At 44.5% G+C, this 24,436-nt stretch overlaps 1 protein-coding gene across 3 annotated transcripts in view; it reads right to left on the bottom strand.

The window, feature by feature from the left end:
- wdr62 (WD repeat domain 62) overlaps positions 1 to 21,799 on the bottom strand; it is a 50,302-nt gene extending 28,503 nt beyond the window's left edge. For all 3 annotated transcript variants that reach the window (XM_083636375.1, XM_083636376.1, XM_083636374.1), the window contains exons 1-15: positions 21,515 to 21,799; positions 19,961 to 20,052; positions 18,406 to 18,468; positions 16,992 to 17,049; positions 14,886 to 15,053; positions 13,063 to 13,200; positions 11,666 to 11,848; positions 9,826 to 9,986; positions 9,434 to 9,623; positions 8,286 to 8,417; positions 6,515 to 6,669; positions 4,146 to 4,237; positions 3,539 to 3,664; positions 3,116 to 3,186; positions 386 to 507 (exon numbers count right to left, since the gene is read on the bottom strand). In XM_083636375.1, coding sequence (XP_083492501.1) covers positions 386 to 507; positions 3,116 to 3,186; positions 3,539 to 3,664; positions 4,146 to 4,237; positions 6,515 to 6,669; positions 8,286 to 8,417; positions 9,434 to 9,623; positions 9,826 to 9,986; positions 11,666 to 11,848; positions 13,063 to 13,200; positions 14,886 to 15,053; positions 16,992 to 17,049; positions 18,406 to 18,468; positions 19,961 to 20,052; positions 21,515 to 21,643 — 1,880 coding nt within the window. In that variant the 5' untranslated portion in view covers positions 21,644 to 21,799. The remainder of the gene's footprint in view (positions 1 to 385; positions 508 to 3,115; positions 3,187 to 3,538; positions 3,665 to 4,145; positions 4,238 to 6,514; positions 6,670 to 8,285; positions 8,418 to 9,433; positions 9,624 to 9,825; positions 9,987 to 11,665; positions 11,849 to 13,062; positions 13,201 to 14,885; positions 15,054 to 16,991; positions 17,050 to 18,405; positions 18,469 to 19,960; positions 20,053 to 21,514) is intronic.
- Between the last annotated feature and the right edge of the window lie 2,637 nt (positions 21,800 to 24,436).

Consider the following 24,436-nt stretch of genomic DNA (forward strand, 5'->3'; position numbering starts at 1 on the left):
TGGCTAACTGCCAGAGGCTAGTTACCTGATGTTGTGGTCCTGGCTAACTGCCAGAGGTTAATTACCTGATATTGCAGTCCTGGCTAACTGCCAGAGGTTAGTTACCTGATGTTGCAGTCCTGGCTAACTGCCAGAGGTTAGTTACCTGATGTTGCAGTCCTGGCTAACTGCCAGAGGTTAGTTACCTGATATTGCAGTCCTGGCTAACTGCCAGAGGTTAGTTACCTGATGTTGCAGTCCTGGCTAACTGCCAGAGGTTAGTTACCTGATGTTGCAGTCCTGGCTAACTGCCAGAGGTTAGTTACCTGATGTTGCAGTCCTGGCTAACTGCCAGAGGTTAGTTACCTGATGTTGTGGTCCTGGCTAACTGCCAGAGGTTAGTTACCTGATGTTGCGGTCCTGGCAGGCGATGGCGGCGTGCGTCCGTGAGGCGTCCAGGTCCATATCGTATAGAGTTGTCTTCTCCACCACATGGTGACTCCTGACGAATGACAAACCCTCCGCCGTCTGGTTCACACACACACACGCACGCACACACACACGCGCACACACACACACACACACACACACACACACACACACACACACACACACACACACACACACACACACACACACACACACACACACACACACACACACACAACACACAGTCTTACTTATGCTGTACTTACACCAAAAGACTTTTCAAGTGATTTCACTGTCGCAGTCAAATTTCCAATGTTGGAATGAAATCATGAGTTTTGCTGGAGTTGTGGCGCGTGCCCGTCATCTCAATCGTTTGGTGTAAGGTGGTGAGCTGTCTGAACTCAGTCTTCTTCTCGTCTTTTAAAGGTTTTTTTTAACCTTGAACCTTTGAACAGTGCTATAAGCAGATTATAATGCATTATATGTATATTATGTGTAATGCATTATAGACATGGGCTTCATAGAAAGTGTTATCAAGTTTTCAAATAGTGAACTTACTCCTACTACACTTGTCATTGTGGGTCATGTGACCTTCAGCAGGAGAAAGCTCTGGCAAATTGACACTGGGAACTGGTGACATTACTCTGTAGGTACGTGTGTTTTAGGTATTAGCCTTTATGCTGGATTGTCCTTAGGGGCTTCTCTGTAGGTTTGCTGTGTTTTTTACAAATGTGTTGCTGTCGCCCTCTAGTGGTCAGGAAATTGCTTAGCTTTATATAAAAGACAGGTGATGTTCAGATGTAGGGTTTCAGGGAATGGCTGCTGTATTTGTTACAGCTGTTATTTTATTTTACCCAAGACAAGGAGAAGATGGTGGCTGGGATGACAAAGCATCCTTATGCTTTAAAGAGCATGGGGCAGGTTAGAGACCCCAATCAGTCAATGTGTAGGTGAATTATGGAGGAACTCGATTTTCACATTAAGACACTTACATATACACTACAGTGACTTCTGGGGTCGTTTTACTTTTTGAACTTTTATTTTGACATCTTGGATCCCAAAACTCTGACGTCACAGTGGGGAGTCGCCAGGCATGCTCGTCTGTCCCTCTGTCTGTCGTCACTTAGGTCAGGGCTGTCAGTCACACACTATGGATGCTAACGCCGGTTTTCAGGAGGAAGAGGAGGTAGCAAATGTTTATGCACATGCATGTGATGGTCCTCAGCCTAATTTTGACAGTGAAAGAGAGCAGGAACAGCCCACAACGGACCGCGGAGAGAGAGTTGTGGAGAAGCCTGAAAGCAAGCAGCGGAGGCGGGCCGAGGTGCGGTCTGTAATTCGACGCACACACACACACACAAGCGAGCGGAGGCGGGCCGAGGTGCGGACTGTAATTCGACACACACACACACACACACACACACACACACACACACACACACACACACACACACACACACACACACACACACACACACACACACACACACAGAGTGAGAGAGAGAGAGAGAGAGAGAGAGAGATGGAGAGAGGGGGACTGACGGAGGGCCCCTCCACTCGCTCTTTCCCCTCCCTCCCTCCCGGAGCGAGTGAGAGAGACGAGAAAGAGAGAGATAGAGAGCGTGTCACCGCGCAGACAGGTACACAAACACACACACACACACACACACCGAGTGAGAGAGAGAGAGAGAGCGAGAGAGAGAGAGAGAGAGAGAGATAGAAAGAGAGAGAGAGATAGAAAGAGAGTGTCACGCAGACAGGCAGCAGCAGCAGAGTGGAGCTGACAGCTTGTTATCTGCATGCAGTAACCTGGCGACACCCGACCCAAAACTCACTGACAACGACTTACTACAGGCAGCTACTGACTAAATGACTAACTATATACTAAAAACTAACTAGTGATTAACCTACCAACTGACCGACCGACTAACTGGCTGACTGATTGACTTTGACTAGCATACGTACCTGACCTGACTATCTGTCCTGAAATGCGACTGATTTGACCACGGAATTGACGACAGTGGGAGGGGAGAGGGAGACACGCACGCGGGAGCCACTCCCCACTGTGACGTAGCAGGCTTTTTCTTGTCAGATTAAAAGTCTGTTATTTCCTTCTGAAAAAGGAAGGTGTTTTTCTCCATTTTTTTTTTCAAACTTTTTTTTTTTTTTTTTTAATGCTGCATTAACTTTTCAAATGGACATAGGGACAAGGTTAAGTATACATTTAGCAAAGGAATTACCCTGCTCCATGCTCTTTAAGTTTTGGTCTTTGATGTGATTATTTTCGCAAATATATATTATATATATATATACCGTATATATGTTTATATGTTATGTATATATAGTATGTTATACTGTATAATATCTTGTGTGTCTTGTTAGCCCATGTGGGCTGGGCACTGTGAATTGCATGACACAATGAATACAAATCAATCAATCATATATATATATATATATATATATATATATATATATATATATATATATATATATATATATTTTTTCCCCGCACTAATGCCATAATGTGTTTTGTTACACAGCAAACAATATTCATTGTTGGGGTCCATACTTTCAGCACATCATGCAATCAGAGATGCTGGAATAGCATGTCTTAATATTTATATTGCATATGATATCGCCATCACAATATCCCAACAAGTTTAGCACACATTGCAGATTTTCTCCAGCAGGCGTGCTGCTGACTGACCTGCTCAGCTGTGCGGAAGTAGATGCTCTTATCGGCTCCACAGCTCACCATGTGCACCTCCGGACTCTCACCTGCAACACAGGTAGGAAATTGATTGTTTTTTATTTAGCACTCAAAAAACATACAATGTAAATAAGAAGTACAAGGAGGTCACAGAAAGTCATTTGACTCATTTCCACTGTGGTCCTAAGGTTTGAGCCAAATAATGTAGCTTACTACTTTGATTAACAATAAAACTATCAAAAGTAAATGGATATAGAAAACAGAAAGAGGCTAAAGTTGAAGCAGCAGCAGCTCTGGCACGTGACGACGGGTCGACGCATCCCGGTAGGCGTCGACTTGTGGTAATAACATCGACTAGTCTATGCAACCCCTAGTGTATAGGAAACCTGTCTGCAGACGCACAGTGGGAGTTTGTCGTACCGGTGAACTTGACGGCGGTAATGGAGGCGGAGTGGTCGTTGACGGTCTGCTGCAGACTGTAGCTCTTCTCCAGGTCGAAGACGTGGATCAGACGATCTCTGCTGGCCGAGGCGAGCAGCTTCAAACCTGAAACACACCCTGCTTAATACTGAGCAGCTCACAACTCAAACCTGAAACACACCCTGCTTAATACTGAGCAGCTCACAACTCAAACCTGAAACACATCCTGCTTAATACTGAGCAGCTCACAACTCAAACTGAAACACATCCTGCTTAATACTGAGCAGCTCACAACTCAAACTGAAACACATCCTGCTTAATACTGAGCAGCTCACAACTCAAACTGAAACACATCCTGCTTAATACTGAGCAGCTCACAACTCAAACTGAAACACATCCTGCTTAATACTGAGCAGCTCACAACTCAAACTGAAACACATCCTGCTTAATACTGAGCAGCTCACAACTCAAACTGAAACACATCCTGCACATCCTGCATCAGTGCTAGTCACAAAACACACCTTTTTAAACTGGCTTATCTATCTCTCTATTCCTACCTGTGACCTCACTTCCTGCTCCTACCTGTGACCTCACTTCCTGCTCCTACCTGTGGCAGCGGGGGAGAACTCCAGACACAACACCTCCGAGTCATGAGCCTCGATCTTCGCCAGCTCATCCAGGAACTGCAGACCCAAGATCCTGCGCACACACAACAATACAGAGTCTACTATGTGTGTGTGTGCGTGTGTGTGTGTGTGTGTGTGTGTGTGTGTGTGTGTGTGTGTACAGGTGTGACCAAGTCAGCTTCACTCGAGTCCCAAGTCAGTCTCAAGTCTTGAGGCAGACCGACTGAAATCAAGAACAGCAACTTTTCAGAGCAATCTGGTTTTAGTAGGATAAAAACCTGGTAAGAGAATCATGAGTTTGATTTCTATAATCCTATAATAATAATGCGAAGTGTCTGTCTGTGAGTGAGCAGAATTATTGTGTTCAGCCACAGCTATGCCATTTCGCATGTGATCGGGCTGAATCTTTCAGGAAGTGTACCAAACAGATTTTTTAATTCGATAATTAGGGTTGATTAATTCCCTAATTATACCTAATGATGATTGCCCTAATTACCTAATGACGACAGCGTGATGTCACTCGAGCAATGATGACATCTTATGGTGACATCATCACTGATTACATCACTCACTGATAACATTATCAAGTGCTCGATTGACATCACCAATTCTGTGTCTGTGTGTGAGTGTGTGAACAGAATTGTGTTGCAGAAAATCAAATAGAAAAGAGCGCTTGTGACAGAAAGTTTATTTTGCTCCCGTGGACAACATTTAATGGAGAGAGACAAACAGTTTAGTTTGTTCCCGCCTAGTGGCTGGGAGGTAGACCCAGGCTCACTTTATCAAAGAGGAAGTGCTATCTAAGAATAAACAAATAGATGTACATATATCAAAGGACACAGGCTGTCTTGTCTTTTGATATACTCAAATGCTGTGCCAGCTTTTCAAGTTTCAAAGGTAATTTAGTTAGAGTCAATAAATTAAATAAAAAAATAGAGTATACTAAGGAAAGACATATCAGGTATATCAGGTATTTTTAACCCTTGCTCTCGATATCACAGGTCTAAGAAAACACAATATGTATAATATGTAGAGACAGCTCTTAGTTTCAAGTTTCAAGACACTCAACCACACAGTATATATTAGGGCTGTGGCGATTCACTTATCTCCCGATTCGATACTATCACGATTCTTGGGTGCCGATTCGATTTATATTGCGATTCTTAAGTATTGCGATTCTACGATTATTGCGATTCGATATTACGATTTATTGTGATTTTTGTTTATTTTTTTCTTTTCTTTTTTCAGTTTGTTTGCTTTTTTACACTAGATTAGAACATGGGAAAAGTTGAATCATACACTAGAGACTGTATATTATATATCATGAGTAGGGCTGGGCGATATAGTTAAAAACAGGGGCGGACTGGGATCATAATTCAGGCCGGGCATTAGATACCAAGCAGGCCAGGGTGATATGGGCCAACGCGCGTGAAATTTGGGCCGTTTGAAGCCAGATTTGGGCCGTTTGAAGTCCAATTTTACAATGAGATGCACCCACTTTAACCCTGAAGTGTAATTATTACTTCAGACTAACTAATAAAGTAATAAAACCACTAGTAAACCAGTAGGCGGCGCCTGGTCTGCTGTTCAGTGAGTGGCCTGACTGCAAGCACCCAAAAAAAAAAAAAAAAAAAAAAAAATTTTTTTTGATTTGCGATTATCGATTCTGGAATAGAAGATCGATCCAAAAAATCGTGACATTAAAAATCGCGATACTTAGGTGAATCGATTTTTTTCCCCCACCCCTAGTATATATACACAAGAATATTTTAGAGTCCAATTGTAGCTCCAGGAAAACAAAAGGAATAAGGAACAAAAATATAGAGATATATATGCAGTATATATATATAGTGTATATATATGCAGTACAGAGGCCTCTCATAAGTAAGGTCTGATATCGCACGCCTCATTGAGTCCAATGGGTGCCATAGTGTTCAGGAAGTGGATCCACCACAGTTCTCTCTTTAATAAGAGGTTGTTGATGTTAGTAGTGAAAACACGGATTACCGTCGTCTTGGAAATGAAGTTAGATCACGTGAATGGCAGGAAAAGAGTTCAATTCATATGAAATTTCATGTGTAGATTCTCAAGCATGTCTCAATGAATCCCACAACACTAGCTGATGAAAATCCCCACGCAAAGACCAGAACATGCGTGAGAGCGGATGTGTCCGACTCAGGGCACGGTTCTGCTAAATGCCTAAAAGGAATGTAAATGTACAGAGTGTGTGTGTGCGTGTCTCACCGCACGTTGCCACAGCGGTCTGTGTGTGTGTGTGTGTGTGTGTGTGTGTGTGTCTCACCGCACGTTGCCACAGCGGAGTGTGTCTGTGTGTGTGTGCGTGTCTCACCGCACGTTGCCACAGCGGTCTCCGGCGGCGAGGTGCGCTCCATCAGGGCTGACACTCAGCACTCTGATCCCGGCCTTCCCATCAGTCCCTGCTGGCTCCGCCTCTGCCTGCAGGTGCTGCGTGTTCTCCCCCACATACACAATCCTCAACAAGTCCTGAAAACAAACGCACGACATACACAATCCTCAACAAGTCCTGAAAACAAACGCACCACATACACAATCCTCAACAAGTCCTGAAAACAAACGTACCCCATACACAATCCTCAACAAGTCCTGAAAACAAACGTACCACATACACAATCCTCAACAAGTCCTGAAAACAAACGCACCCCATACACAATCCTCAACAAGTCCTGAAAACAAACGTACCCCATACACAATCCTCAACAAGTCCTGAAAACAAACACACCACATACACAATCCTCAACAAGTCCTGAAAACAAACACACCCCATACACAATCCTCAACAAGTCCTGAAAACAAACACACCACATACACAATCCTCAACAAGTCCTGAAAACAAACGCACGACATACACAATCCTCAACAAGTCCTGAAAACAAACGTACCCCATACACAATCCTCAACAAGTCCTGAAAACAAACGCACCACATACACAATCCTCAACAAGTCCTGAAAACAAACACACCCCATACACAATCCTAAACAAGTCCTGAAAACAAACACACCCCATACACAATCCTCAACAAGTCCTGAAAACAAACGTACCACATACACAATCCTCAACAAGTCCTGAAAACAAACGCACCCCATACACAATCCTCAACAAGTCCTGAAAACAAACGTACCCCATACACAATCCTCAACAAGTCCTGAAAACAAACACACCACATACACAATCCTCAACAAGTCCTGAAAACAAACACACCCCATACACAATCCTCAACAAGTCCTGAAAACAAACACACCACATACACAATCCTCAACAAGTCCTGAAAACAAACACACCACATACACAATCCTCAACAAGTCCTGAAAACAAACGTACCAAATACACAATCCTCAACAAGTCCTGAAAACAAACGCACCCCATACACAATCCTCAACAAGTCCTGAAAACAAACGTACCCCATACACAATCCTCAACAAGTCCTGAAAACAAACACACCACATACACAATCCTCAACAAGTCCTGAAAACAAACGCACCACATACACAATCCTCAACAAGTCCTGAAAACAAACGCACCACATACACAATCCTCAACAAGTCCTGAAAACAAACGCACCCCATACACAATCCTCAACAAGTCCTGAAAACAAACGCAAACAAACAAAACGAGCAGTGGTCGCTTTTTCTTTCCACCATCATGGACCATCATTGGACCAACTTCAGATGTTGTCGTCACTGGTCGGATGACGATCTTCTGCATGTTTTTAGTGGGGGGTTATGTACGGAGGAACCCCCTGGGGGGTACGGGGAGAACATGCTAACTCCACACAGAAAGGTCCTTTCGACGAGATAGCCCACCTGGGCAGTAGGCACTGAAGATATGGGGGGGGTCACAACTCCAGCGCCCACAGCGTCCCAGGCGAGAATCGAACTCAGGACCTTCTAGCTGTGAGGCGACAGCGCTACCGACTGCGCCACCGTACCGTATCTCTATTCTATCTTCCATTTTCTTGTTTTCATGGTTGTGTGAAGCCAAAATCTTAATCGCGATATACAGCATATAATATAAATAATATTAAATGAATTGTGCAGACCTAGTTGAATCCCTTATGGAACCCAAAACCTGAAGGCCTTACGTTGCTGTAGAGGTTGCGGTGGGCCATGGGCGGGTCAGCGTGCCACAGCCGGATGGTGTTGTCAGAGGAGCAGGTGAGGAAGGAGGCCGGCGGCAGCAGAGCCTGGGACGCATCAGTCAGCTCCGGATACACCTGAACACAAAGCACAGTCAGCTCCGGATACACCTGAACACAAAGTACAGTCAGCTCCGGATACACCTGAACACAAAGCACAGTCAGCTCCAGATACACCTGAACACAAAGTACAGTCAGCTCCGGATACACCTGAACACAAAGCACAGTCAGCTCCAGATACACCTGAACACAAAGTACAGTCAGCTCCAGATACACCTGAACACAAAGCACAGTCAGCTCCAGATACACCTGAACACAAAGCACAGTCAGCTCCAGATACACCTGAACACAAAGCACAGTCAGCTCCAGATACACCTGAACACAAAGCACAGTCAGCTCCAGATACACCTGAACACAAAGCACAGTCAGCTCTGGATACACCTGAACACAAAGCACAGTCAGCTCCAGATACACCTGAACACAAAGCACAGTCAGCTACAGATACACCTGAACACAAAGTACAGTCAGCTCCAGATACACCTGAACACAAAGTACAGTCAGCTCCAGATACACCTGAACACAAAGCACCATCAGCTCCAGATACACCTGAACACAAAGCACCATCAGCTCCAGATACACCTGAACACAAAGTTCAGTCAGCTCCAGATACACCTGAACACAAAGTACAGTCAGCTCCAGATACACCTGAACACAAAGCACCATCAGCTCCAATTACACCTGAACACAAATCACTGCTCAGTAGGGAAGACAGACTGTCTCGCAATAATGGTCTCAAAGTTTCACTTATATAGATATAGATGGGTAAACAGCTGTGCAATATCTGCATTAGAGCCTTGTTTGCAATCCAATGTGGTTTACATATACAGTACTTACAGTATACTGTGCGTACATATACAATTCCCCCCTATATACGAATTTATAACTGACTTTTACAACCCAGTATTGGACATTGCTTGCAGTATCTGGACAATATTTTGCACTGCATCCGCCAGAGTTTGCTGGCTTTGCTGTACAGTAAGCTAGTAAGAGGTGTTACTGTGGACACAGCCTGAACTCTGTAAGTCTGTACCCACCTCCACGCTCCACACACAGCTGCTGTGGTACAGAGCAGAGTACAGCTTCCCCACGTTCCTCATGTCTGCCACCTCCCAGACGTACACGCTGTGGTCGTTGTAGACGCATGTCAGACGCTGGGTGGCGGGGTCAAAGGTCAGAGCCAGGGTGTCTGGGTACTGAGCCGGGGCACTGCCCGCCGACAGGTTGCTGGGAACACAGAGTTGGCACAGCCAACCACAAACGTTATTATTCAAGTCCTGCTCAAAACACTACACTCCTCTGCATTGTATTTTCAGTATTTCTCCGCATCTGGTGGTATTTTCCAACTAGTATTTATAGTGGTATTGTCCCAGTATGTGGTGGTATTTTCACAGTATTGGGCAGTATTGTCGCAGGCAGTATAGCTCACCCGTGCTGTATGCCCTGTGTGAGGTCTATGCCGAGGCGGTGTGGCGGGGGCAGGGTGGTGATGTTGCGCAGGTTCGTTGGACTGAACACTCTCACGATCCCGTTTGCACAGCCACAGAAGACATAGGCCTCACTGACCGCCAGACAGCTGGCCGACGACGTCTGCAACAACAAATCATCACTTACACATGGCTTTTACTCACCAGAAACAAGCTTTTAAAAAGGTGTCAAATATGTGTCATATGATCCAAACCAACAGGGGGCATCATTTCACCTCCTACCACCCCTCCATAGAGGAAAGAAAAATGCACTGCACTGTTCTTTGCTTTGAGCTAGATTGAGAATTCAAATTAGCATGCGTGGTGCGAAAGCTTTTGGCACGCTGGGCCGTATTAAACATGTTGGTAATGTTAGAAATGTAACCGAGCTTCCCGTGTACTCTGTTACGGTACCGTTAGCTCAAATGCTAACCATTTCATGGATGCGTAGGGTTGCCAACTTGCCAACCGTCCCTTAAATTAAGGAATTGTCCCGTATCCGACAGTTAAATCATGCGTCCCGTTTTGAACTAATATGGGACGCGGGTATATGGGTTATATGGTTTTGTCCCGTATTTTCATCCCACCCGCATTGCGTGATGAAAACCCACCCTATTCTGCATCTGGTTGGTGCCTTCGTGGGTTAGATTGGTTCGTTTTAGGCAACAATCAGAGTCAGGCTGACACAACCACACAGAAGATTGCCTGTTTTATAAAAGGACAATTCCAGTGAATGTCTGGACCTGATTCAACGGACATAGGGATATATCTTACGCCCAAGTGCAAGCGTTATCTTTGTTAGTTTCTAGCACTTAAAATCAATTACCACTGGGTCAGTACATAAAAGGACATGTTTCAGTGACCCAGTGGTAATTAAAAGAAAAAAAGGGAGATTTTGACTGCTAGAAACTAAAATGATAACGCTATGAACAGACAGGACGCATAGGCGCAGAAGTGAAGCGCGTTTTCCTCATGAGCAGGCGCCTGGCTGTCCACACAAGGAGGACATTTTTCCGCGCCGGGCATCAGCGACTCGCTCGTCTTCATCTTTTGTTTTCACATATCTACCTCATTTTGATCATGAGTTTATAACCTCATGTATAACGTAATATGACAATCCCTAAGACAATGTCCATGTCTTGGGATTGGGGTAAACACTGAATGACTGACCACAGTAGGACAAAGAGTGTTTGTTAACAACGTTGTTGTGTAGGTAGGTCTGTAGTCTCTCTCTCTGTCCCTCTCTAGCTCTGTTGTGCCAGATGACCACCTGACAACCACCCTTCAGATAGCAACGTCACTCCCACCTCTCTCTCTTTCCCCCTGCTCCCGCTGTCTCTTTCGCTCGCGTTATAAAAAAAACAGACGGCGAACTAAAGTGCAACAGAGCGCGAGCGCACTACGCTGCGCAGCGCACTACGCGGCGCAGCGCACTACGCGGCGCAGCGCGGGCAGTGCGGACGGCCAGATCAGTTACCATGGGCTGCACTGCGCATACGCGTCCCTGTGTGTTTTGGTCGTAACGCTTGCCCTTACACTAGAGCTTAAGATATAGCCCACAGTCTGAAAGTAACTTAATGCAATACTGTAACTGGGGTCTGTAAGCACCAAATGCCAGGTAATTAGTCATTGGTGGATAAATAAATAGACGGTTTTAAATTGAGAATATAAACATTCTAAATTGCCCCTAGCTTACTTCTTGTTGCAGTGTTTGCTAATACGATAGCTAGTTTTCAAACTGTTCCCGTAGCAACGCAATTCTGTGAAAAGCATCCCTAACAATGCTCCTCCGTCAGTTTCCACCTTGAGATCCACCCAGGAGGCCAGGTTTCTGCTGCTGTTGAACAGGCAGAGCAGGCCGGAGCTGCTGATCACGTAGGTGCTGGACGCCATGAGGCCAAGCCCGCACGCCACCCCGCGGAACACGCTGTTCTTATGGTCGCCGAGCAAACCAGACCGACCAATCAGGGGCACCGTGCTGTTCACCTGGAAACAATAGAAATGAACAATTCATAACAAAATGGTAAACAAGAGTGAGCAAAGAAACAATAAGTGACTGTACTGTAGCCGTACAGGGACGACACAGTCGGCTACCAAAACATTTCTGGACACATGTGTCACTACCCGATCTGAGTCACGCATGTACGCTTTGGGATCTAAGACCCGTTTTCTTTGCAGCACAATTGGGACTTGAGAAAATGCATCTGGCCGTGAGTTGTCTTCAATTATTTAATTCGGGAGTGATTAATATGTGCCACGTTAGTAGCGGGCACTTCACGCAGATGATGTGTTTTTAGCAAATCGTTATGTTTGTTGAATACCAATGCGATTCATTGTGCCTGTGCCATAAGGCTGTATTGGGCTAATGTTCAATGCTTGTCTATCATTGTCTTCCATGGCGAAGGGGGGCTGTGTCGTCACCTGAGTTGCGTTTCGCCACCTTACACGGCAACGGTGTAAAAACAAAGAATTCCACTCTGCCCCACGCGCCACTTGGGCTCCGTTGGGTTCATCTCGTCTTTAATTAGCGGTAGTCAAATGTAACATGCAGCATGTGCAAATCACATGTACGGTTGACTCAGATCAGGGCGGCGAGACAGGTGTTCTTCCTCCTCATGTGGTTACCCAGCATGCAATGCATGTCTTGGCCTTCAGCTGAACACCTCGTATCTCCCAAATGTCAACGTTTCCGGAACACAGGGATCAGACACAGAAATATGACAACTTCCATTTCTATTATTACAACTAACAAACTACAAAACATTTGACCAGGTTTTACTTGACTTGTGGGGCTGGCTGACTGCAGTCTGGCGGTGCAGACGTGTGACTGGCTGGCTGACTTGACTACAAACTTTGTTTTGTATCTGTATTTGTTCTTGTTATTTAGTGTGTTTACTGTATTACTTTTCTATGTATTGTAAAGCGTCTTTGAGTTCCCCAGAAAAGCGCTATATAAAACTTATGTATTATTATTATTATTATTATTACAAACTTGTGATTGGCTGGGTGAAGGCAGACTTGTGATTGGCTGACTGACTAGAGACTTGTGATTGGCTGGCTGAAGGCAGACGTGCGATTGGCTGGCTGAAGGACGGCGTGTGATTGGCTGGCTGACTGCAGTGCTGACTTGTGATTGGCTGGCTGAGTGTAGGCTTGTGATTGGCTGGCTGACTGCAGTGCAGGCTTGTGATTGGCTGTACCCGGCGTTCCTTGGAGGCATCCAGGTACCAGAACTTGAGGTGTCTGTGTCCTGCTGTGACGAAGTAGCTGCTGTCCTGAGAGAAGGACACCGCCCCCACTCTGCTCGACACTTTGTTGGAGGCAATGACCACGCCCTTCTGCTCAGACACACACACACACACACACGCACACATGCAGACGCACACACATACACACACACACACACACACACACACACACACACATGCAGACGCACACACACAGGAGAGGGATTACAGAGCAGAAATCAGAAGATGTTGTGATGGTGACGGTCGCTACATCACGTTACCCCCCCATTCACACATCACTCTTCACCCCTCAATGATCCTACTAACAGTGTTGGGCAAGTTACTTTGGTCCTTTGCAGCCAGGTGCCACTGTCATAAAACCTATTGAACAGCTTTACCACAGAGCCATCAAGGCATTTGCTAGAAAACCTTTGTCATACCACCACTGTAACATTCTGGAACAGCATCTCTTCCTGAGCTTTGAGATTCTCAAGGTCTTGAAGAGTGCCTGTTTTTTCCACAAGTGCCTACATGGACTAGCTCCCCCTCCTTTAGAGGAATTCATCCATAGAAATAGAAGCACTGGACTTTGCACCAGGTCAGAAACCAGAGGTGACTGCAAGGTCAATCGTAGACAGACCACGTTTGGTCAGAATGTCCTGTCAATAAAAGGCAGCCAAATATGGAACGGTCTCCCCGTCTCCATAAGGGACAGCCCCACCCTTGCCACTTTCAAAGGCAGTCTCAAAAAATGGCTGAAAACAAACCAGTCATGTACTCACAGGTAGTATGTTTTTCTTCTCTTTCTTTTTGTGTATTATGTAATTTTATTTTTATAAGAGTAATTGCTGCCATGTATTTTAGAGTGTATTGCTGCTACTTATGTTTTACGTAGTTTTAGAGTGTACTGCTGCTACCACCTATGTTTTATGTATGTTTTATTATGTTTTACATTTTATGTTTATTGTGTTTTATGTTTTATGGGGACAACGGATGGAAATTAGCCTTGTGCTAAATCCGGCAATTTTTACACTTTTACTATGTTCCAGGTTTTAGTATCTGTTCTATGGTTTCTGTGTTCATTAATTTTGCACTGTCCCGTCCAAATAAACAAATAAATAAATAAATAAACTTTCAAAATGTAATATACTACATATTACTAGTTACTTTCATTTGAAAGTAATAAGTTACTTTACAATATTACTTTCTGTGTAGAGTAACTTGTTACTTATTACACTACTTGTGCATTACTTTTACCAAAACAGCAGCAGAATGACATCGCCGGCCCGGAACCATCCCGAAAAATAATTTAAACCGCCTTGAAGTCAGTGTAAACAATCCACAATTCTAAATGTTATTATTTTCCTTTGTTATTGTCATCTATAGTGGTTATTTGCATTAAAACACATTTGATTACAAAATGATTGTATCTTTTTTAAATATGTGCTTTAATTTAATAAAATGTAACTCAATTTGTAACTTGTGTTACTTGACAAAGTAACTGGTATAATTGTACTGAAATCCTATTGGTAATAAGTTATATTACTGAGTTACTGCTAAAAGTAATATATTACACGTAATATGTTACTTTTGTAATGAGTTACCCCCAACACTGCCTACTCATCAGTGGTCTAAGCTGTGGTCATAGCATTGCTAACTCCAGCCCAAACCTATGTACATTTCTAAGATTGGGGTGGGTTGCTGCCATCTTTGAATTGTGTTAGAGAACCCTAGACAATTCCATAAACACATTCATACTGCGCCGTAATAGTGTGTGTGTGTGTGTGTGTGTGTACCTTCCAGTCCCACACGCTGACGGTCATGTCATGCTGGTAGCCCACAGAGACGATGTGTGTGTTGTTGGTGCTGAACGCCACACAGGCCACGCCGTACTTGTGGCTCTGCACCTCGGCTACCTGGCAGCCATCCATCTCCCACACCCGCACACACGGCATGTGACCACTCTGAAACACACACATGTCATGTGACCACTCTGAAACACACACGTCATGTGACCACTCTGAAACACACACGTCATGTGACCACTCTGAAACACACACATCATGTGACCACTCTGAAACACACACATCATGTGACCACTCTGAAACACACACGTCATGTGACCACTCTGAAACACACACGTCATGTGACCACTCTGAAACACACACGTCATGTGACCACTCTGAAACACACACATGTCATGTGACCACTCTGAAACACACACATGTCATGTGACCACTCTGAAACACACACGTCATGTGACCACTCTGAAACACACACATCATGTGACCACTCTGAAACACACACATGTCATGTGACCACTCTGAAACACACACGTCATGTGACCACTCTGAAACACACACATCATGTGACCACTCTGAAACAAACACACGTGACCACTCTGAAACACACACAAGGCATGTGTCTGTGTCCTCTCTGAAACACACACACGGCATGTGACCATGTGCTTTTTCTATTAGTTTCTGCCGATTTTTTTTACACTAAATCCGACACGTGTAGTTCAATAATTAATTTGAGAATTGTGAGTATCGATTTTTTTTTCTGCCAGCGTTTACATTTAACACATTGAATGCCAGCCATGTTTTCATTCCTGTAGGTAAGTTGTGCCAGGGGTGTTTTTGACGATTCTGGCTCATTTTAGAACAGCCGAGGATTCTTTTCTGTTACGAATTCATGAACACCAATCATCTAAAAATAACTAATAGAATGTGTGCTTTCTCTGTCTAAAAGAGTTAGTTTGCAGAGTTAGTAGTTATGTAGATATTAGCCGTTGAGTACAGCATGGTTTCAGCGTCTGGAAATTTATTCAGAGATAAATGGCTTTTTGTGAAACAGTCACTTTAACCATTCATTTTTGGCATCAGTAAGACCGTCAGACATTCTAAACAATAGTTTTGAACAGTAATTTCCTCCATAACAACAGGAAACACCCCTCTCATTCAAACTCCTCCCTCCGTGTGTCTTCTCCTCCTTCCTCCTAACAGCGGGCGTGTCAGAAGCGCGTTGTGCTGCCTGCCTGTCTGTCTGCGTGCCTGCCTGCCTGCTTGCCTGCGTGCGGGGACGAGTCTGAAATGGATTACTGTAAAATCGCCAAGCCATTTCCTTGAATGGCTTGCTCCCGCGGTGTGTGTGTGTGTGTGTGTGTGTGTGTGTGTGTGTGTGTGTGTGTGTGTGTGTGTGTGTGTGTGTGTGTGTGTGTGTGTGTGTGTGTGTTCGCGCGTTGCCCCCGCGGCTCTGGGGGGAAGAGATCTCTGTCCGTTCTGTGTGTGTGTCCGGGCTTCTGACTGTAAAATCGCCAAGCCATTTCCGCGGGAGGCGGCTGCTTTTGGGTCCCGTGGCTGTGACTTCTCTCGGTCTCTGTCGCCACTTAGTGGTCGGTAAAATAGATTACACACATGCTCTTGCTCCAAATAGTTATCTCGAAGATGTAAAAGGGGTTGATTGATGTCCCACCGTCAAAAAAAAAAAATGTTTATGTAAGACGAGTTAGCTCGTCCTTGGCACTTAAGCGCTGGATTATGTAAGACGAGTTAGGTCGTCTCTGGCACTTAATGTGTTAAATGCATAATAGGGCCCATTTAAAGCATAACATATTTTCATTGAACTATGAAGCTTTTACAAAAAATAAAAAAGTTTTTATTTTTTATTTTCCTGAAAACCTTTCGCAGACCCCCTTGCAAAGTGTCACGGACCCCTGGGGGTCCCCGGACCCCCATTTGAGAACCACTGCTTTAAACAGCTCACAGTGACTCAGGATGCTTTCGGTAGCTAACATAGCCAAGACCTTCATACCAGCTCCTCTCTCTCTGACACACACACACACACACACACACACACACACACACACACACACACACACACACACACACACACCCTCTTACCTCACCAGTGACCAGATATTTTCCATCGTGAGAGAAGGCCAAGGCGCTGAAGGGTTTCCTGTGAAGCAACAACAGGCTCAAAGTCACAGACCACTCAACCAGTAACAAGACATTCAAACTGGGTGTGCACGATATATATCGATCCGATAAATTATTGGCCAACACCGTTTCCACCACGTTCTTTCAGGGCGGCTGAAAGTTTGCCACCGCTGCTCCCAAAATATTATGTCAGTATGTCACGAAAAATGTCACAATCACTCTGCATAAGCAAGCTTTTATTTTGAAAGGAAGGCCAGCGTTGGCAGTGACGAGTCTGCAACGTTGATGCATGAAATGCATCGTGATTCGCTGAGCTACAACACGTGGGGGCGGCATTGTGGGGCGTGCCCAGCCTGCTGCTGTAATCGCAGAAAATGTCAGCCGAATCGTCTTTACTGCTATGAAAAGAAAGCAGCCAACACTCACGGGCGGAGCAGCGACCGGAGAGAAAATAAGCACTGCGGATATATGCCCCCGCCAATAAGTGAGACGTCGACATGCATGTCTGTCCAGAATTTGATGTTTGAGCCAAATGTGAAGAAATGTCATCAAGGTGTTACTGAGGTATGGCGTTACCGAGCTTGAAAATGGCGTTCGTGAGGTCACAGTGACCTTGAACTTTGACCACCAAAATGTAATCAGTTCATCCTTGAGTCCAAGTGGACGTTTGAGGCAATTTAGATGAAAATCTGTCAAGGCGTTCCTGAGACATCACGTTAACAAGCTTGAAAATGGGGTTCATGAGGTCATAGTGACCTTAAAGGTCCTTACACATCGGGAGCGTTTTTTTCGTGTGATTAATTCGCACGTCAATAATATTTTCCGAACCTATATCAGTCAATGCAACCGTGAATACCAACGGCGAAGTTTTTCGCTGAGCGTTATTGCAGTGTTTTTTTTTTTCGAACCACGGTCGATTTTTCAGAAATTCGCTTCCGACGTGTACACATCTGTGGCTGTGATTGACAGGTGGGTCAAAACTCGCATCGCAATTTCGTGCCGTATATTCGCATCGCTCTTGATGTGTAAGGACCTTAACCTTTGTCCACCAAAATCGAATTAGTTCATCCTTGAGTGCAAGTCGACGTTTGAGCCAAGGTAGAAGTGGTATTACAGGAAAGTACAGGCTGCAGCTAACTGGTGCTAATGCTAATTTCAGTAGATATCTCTGCAACACTACATAGATGTCTTTGACATAACGGCAAAACCGTTGTTTCCCAAGATCCTATTGATCATTTTAGTTCATTTTTGAATACTTTAAAGTTCAAATAAACTCTACTCAAGTCTTACACGTTGCAGTTTGAAGTGAAGGAGTGAAGAGGAGCTTACCTTGATGTGTTGATAATGTGAAGTGAAGGAGTGAAGAGGAGCTTACCTTGATGTGTTGATAATGTGACTTTGTTTGTTCTTCTTTGGGTGAAGCAGCACGATCACACACCTGGAACACAAACACTCAGCAGTCAGCAGAGATGGGAAGTCGCTAGGGGTGGGAATCACCAGATGCCCACGATACGATACTAAAACGATACTTGAGTCACGATACGATAGTATTGCGATATCGCCGATATTGCGATATATTGAATATTGCGATATTTCGATATATTGCGATTTCTTACTTTTTCAACTGCAAATTATGTCCCCAAAGGAAAACTTTGTCAACATCTGGTTTATATAAGAAAATTTTTCCAGTCTGTACATCTGACTTCAACCATTTTATTGCAGCAACATTGTCAAGTAGACAGACCAACAACTTTCATAAAGTCATGTAATAGTTGCATGCACCTGACAAACTGAACTGTTTGTTACAGTCTACTTACAGTCCTCCTTAACTGGATGTGTGTGTGGACTACTGTACTTAGGTAGTTTTTTAACAATGCAACTTCACTTCACGTGCACAAAACATCTTGTGCAGTCCATTCAGTAACTGGGGAATTTGTAAATTACTGTTATGACAAAACTGTTACTGTTAAAACAAAATGAAAATATGCTAGTTTGTTTACTGCTGGCCTTGGAACTAAAGTTTATAGCAGCCCGGTGGCCTGGCATGGCCTGCAATTTTTTTTTTTTTTTTTCAATATCGATACTTGGCGTCCAATATGGTCAGGCAAAATATCGCGATACTATGGTGTATCGATTTTTTCCCCCCACCCCTAGAAGTCGCACTGAAAGCCATGTCTACTAGGCATGGGTCCATTTCAGGTTTTGCCGGTCCGGTCCGGTGTACGAGCTTAAACCGGTTTGATTTCACTCAACCACCTAAACCGACAATGTATTTCTCTAAAATCGTACTGTCCCATTCCTACCCAACGCTGGTCTAACACACAGACACGGGTAACTCAGACAGAGCGAGGCCACCGACGTTACACAGCGAGAAGCTGTTCGCTACTTAGTCACAGCGGTCCCACATGCTGTTTTGTTGCGATAATGTGTTCTAAGCGCAACGTTTCACCGTGCTACCATAATGTTGTTTGTGTTCGTGAAACGCAGGTGTGTCCGACTCCTGTCAGCTGAGCGAGTAGACCTGCATGCGCCACATCTAACGTTATGTAATAAAAGTGGGTTTGTCAATGATAACGTGTTCTAAACGTTTCACCGTGCGATCATAATGACTAGTGACTGAGGTTAGGGGTAACGGATGGCTTGTCCGACTGGTTTCCCGTGGACCCCTTGCGGGGGATCCTGTGCATGGTATCTCTTACAAGCACATAAGCACCTTATGTGGCTGGTAGCACGATGCTGTTATGCTAAATGTCAGTGATGTATGTTTTTTTCCCCCTGTGTCTGAGCTTGTTTGTTTGTTCGCTTATTGTTCTATCAAAATTGAAAATAAAATCTATATAAAAAACTCATCCAGCAGGATAAAACGTGTACAGTAGAGATTGTAACTCACCCAGCATTTCAGAACATGTACAGTAGAGATTGTAACTCACCCAGCAGGATAGGCTATGAGGCCAGAGACGGGGTCACAGGTCAGTCCGCTGCTGTTGGCTGTGCTGATGCCCAGAACTTTCTCCAGAACCACCTGACAGCGAGGAGCACAGCCTGGTTAGCATGGTTACACCCCACCAAACTCCATTAAAACCTCTGCAACCGACGGCTGATTGTTGACTCCTCCTGTAAGGTTAATTATTGTTCTAATAAAGTGGATTCAGCTCTTAAAGGAGCTGGCTAAATAAGTTGTACCTCACTTTTTCATAAAAGGAGGGTAGTGAAAGTACAGTAGATATAATATTATAATATACAGAAGATAGACTGTGTGTGTGTGTGTGTGTGTGTGTGTGTGTGTGTGTGTGTGTGTGTGTGTGTGTGTGTGTGTGTGTGTGTGTGTGTGTGTGTGAGAGAGAGAGAGAGAGACAGACTGACAGACAAGACAGGATGATGATGTTAATAACAATAATAACAATAAATAATAAATTTGCTATTCCCTTGTTTACAGAGTGCAGCAGGCAAACCCAGTGATGCTACTGCTTCATCGTCCTCCTCCTCAGCTACATGTACTGCTTCCTCATCATCTACAGTGACACAGACACTTGAGCAAGCATTTGCTCATCAGGCTGCTTGGGCAATGTCATCAACACCTGCATAATGGATTCTGGATTAACTTAACTTAACTTTAGTTTACTTTAGGCATAACAGTAGCCTACATAAGGTATTGCTATTTTACGGTTTATTTAAACAAAATGTGCTTATTGTAATGCTGTTAATTTTATTTGTGGTTTTCTATATAAAACGTAAAATGATTTCATTGAGTCTCTCAGAACTTGTTTTACATTTTTTCAGCATATTTTTTTTTACAAATACTATGATAATAGATAACCGTGATCATTTTGGTCACAATAATCGTGATGTGACATTTTCATACCGTTACATCTCTAATCACATCGCTTATTCTGACATTCTGAGTGAGAGCAGAAGGGTCTGATGTATAATATATAATGTATGGCGTGTTAAAGTTCTGTGAACTGTCGCAGTTTTTAAGTGAATTTGGTAAAAAGCACAGCCTGCTAGAGTGAGACACTCAAGCCTGGCTCCATAGGGTCCCATTATAAAGTTGCCCCAATAAGCAGTTTGTTTATCAACACTCATCCCTCGTATTGGTTGAGTTCTAGTTAACTTCAACCTAGTCAAGCTAACAACAGCTAACAGTTTAGCAACCAAACACAAACATCAGCTTTACCCGGGTGTTGTGTTGGTGGGGACCCCTGGGTCCCCCCGGACCCCACTTTGAGAGTTTCAGAACCATTGCTCTACTAAAAAAAGTAACTTGTACTTTGAGTACGTTGATTTATTAACCAGGTACACTCTTTTTGTACTTTTTACGTCATTTTTATTTGAGTAATTGTATCGAGTATAGACTTTGAGTACTCTACGCACATCACTCTTCAAAAGAGAAACGTCTTCATAAAACCTAGCCTGTTAACTTCAGCCTAGTCAAGCTAACAACAGCTAACAAGTTAGCAACCAAACACAGACATCAGCTTTACCCGGGTGTTGTTGGTCCGCCTAGGCTGACTCTGCCGAGTCTTTCTGCGTGCGTTTATGAGCGGATTCAGCGGCTGTTTCCTCAGCCTGGAGCCCACTGCCTCCTCCATCACCCCGGGTCTCTCCGCCATCACCCCGGCTTTATGTTACGTGCTGTGGGGCTGGAAGTCAGATGAGCAAAGCGCACAAACACACAGCAACAGCGCTGCACACAGCGGTGACTGTGACCGTCTGAAAGATTAGCCCCGATGAGCTGCTGTGCTGCTGCTGCTGCTGTGATGCTGTCATGAAACTTGACCCGATGCTAACTCTGCTAACTGCGCTGCTGTGTGCTGTCAGGTCTGAATCTGATTATGAAACTTGACACTTTTCTCTGTTTCCGCGGACGCGCGCGGCGGGACGCGGTTTCAAACCGGGCTCCGCCCACAGACAGCTGGGGTGTGTTCAATCTGCAAAACGGGGTGCGCAGTGTGCTACGTTTTCCTGGAAACGATGGGCAACAGGCTTTGAGGTAGTTGTGTCTCTGATACCTTGGGCTATAGCAGGGGTGCCCAAATTCTTTCCCATGAAGGGCCAAAACTCAATCTGGGTGGAGGGCCGAGGGCCAAAAATAAACGTGGAATTACATTAAAATGTATTTGTGTTTTATAGAAAATTAACATTCTAAATCTAAAATAACATTTCAATATAATAATCTACTTTTTATCTGTTTGGTAATTGTAATAATTTGCAATTGGTTATATATATTTAAAAAAACATCTGCATTTGTGGGGAGCTTAAACATTTAATCAGTAAACACCCAGTTAAAAACAGTTGTATTTTCCACCTTTGTAATCAAGAGAGAAATTTGACTTAATTCACAACTTGAAAAATCCTCAAGGTACTTTGAAAATCAGCTTTATTGTCCATCTTTTGTAAACAATTTGCCATGAGAATTTGCAGGGATGCAATCTCAGGAGTGAACACTAGCAGTATATCCGCAGCCACATTCAGACCCTGTTTCACAAAGTCACCACATGAAAAAGCGTGTCCACCCTTTGCAATCAGTGCAGATATCTGATAACTTGCCCGAGTTGCATTCTGGTTTTCAAAATCCATGGCGGGCCAAAACAAACAGAGCGCGGGCCAAACTTGGCCCGCGGGCCCCAAATTGGGCACCACTGGGCTATAGACACAGACCTGTTTCCTACCAAACTCTAACAATGAGAAATGTGTACAAAGTGCTGGCTTCACAATATGACCCCCTAGGATACATCATCCCATTCACCACTAGAGCGAAAGTCTTACTCCAGCAGCTCTGGGTGAACAATAAGCAATGGGATCAGCCGATACTCACTGGTGATCTGCAACATGCATGGGATGAATGGGAGAGTGAGCTCCCAAACCTGCGCTACATATCTCCTTCCCCAGGTGGTATGATGGCAAGTGCAACAACCCCCATGCTTCCTGCAAAGTAACAGACAGAGAATTACACATCTTCTGTGATGCCGCAGAAAGAGCGGATCAGTGGCATACATTAGAACAACAAACCAGACGGGGCAGACCAACGTCTCATTTGTAATGGCCAGATCACGAGTAGCTCCTCTAAAGCAACTAACTATACCCCGCTTGGAGTTATCTGCAGCCCTGACTGGAGCCCAGCTATGTAAACTGATCCAAATCTGAACTGACAGTTCCCTTTGACAGAACATTTCTGTGGTCTGATTCCACTGTGGTATTAACACGTTCACTGCCAATGACGTATTAATCCGTCAAAAAAAATCCAACGGTTGACTGCCAATGACGTATTAACATGGCTTCACTCTGAATCTTGCAGGTATAAAGCCTTTGTAGCCAACAGAATTGTGGAGATCCTCGAACTAACCTCAGCCAGTGACTGGAGGCATGTGAACACAAAGCAAAACTCTGCAGATGATATTACCAGAGGTAAGCCACTCAAAGACCTACAGTAACTACTACACATCGATGGCATAAAGGTCATGCATTCCTCCACCTTCCTTCTAGTCAATGGCCTGTATGTTCTGCCCCTGCCAGAGACAGAACCACAGAGTTGAGGAAATTTCTGTTTTGTGGCCTCACACAGCCCACAAAGCCATTGGACCTACCTGATCCAAAGGAATACGGTAACTGGACAGACTTGATAGATGCCACATATCAAGCCAATGCAAACCTTACCATGTCACTCAAATTCTGACCCCACTGACCTATCAAGAACCAAAGCAGAAATTGCCCTAATATCTCATGCTCAAGCTGAGAGTTTCTTAGAAGAATGTCAGGCACTCAAATTTGGCAAAGACATTTCCCCACATAGTCGTCTGTCACCTCTCTCTCCTGAGTTCCATAAAACACTAGAAGTAATAAGAGGGGGTGGCAGACTGAGGCAGAGAAAAGACCTTGAACCTGATACCATCCATCCCATAGTGCTTATTGACCCTAAAACATCCTATAACACAGCTTCTGATTAAGGATTATGATAGTAGACTCTTGCACCCAGGACCTGATAGGGTGTTTGCTGAAATACGCCGCACCTATTGGATCCTCCGGGGGGCAGACAAGCTGTCAAAAAACATCAATGGTCATGTACCGAGTGCAGAAAATGGCGGGCAAAACCAGTTTATCCAAAAATGTCAGGCCTACCTCCCTCCAGGCTGAGGCTATGGAAACCCCCTTTCTGGTCTACAGGAGTAGACTGCTTTGGCCCTTTAACAATTAAAGGCTGCTGTAGCTCAGGAGGTAGAGCGGGTTGTCCACTAATCGCTTTGGATGAAAGAGGTCGGTGGTTAGATTCCCCCCTCCTCCAGTCTGCATGTCAAAGTGTCCTTGGGCAAGATACGGAACCCCAAATTGCTCCTGATGGTGTGCCAGCACCCTGCGTGGTAGCCTGCTGCCATCGGTGTATGAATGGGTGAATGTACCTACTCATT

This window comes from Poromitra crassiceps, assembly GCF_964638095.1.
Source record: "Poromitra crassiceps genome assembly, chromosome: 5".
Lineage (NCBI taxonomy): Eukaryota > Metazoa > Chordata > Actinopteri > Beryciformes > Melamphaidae > Poromitra > Poromitra crassiceps.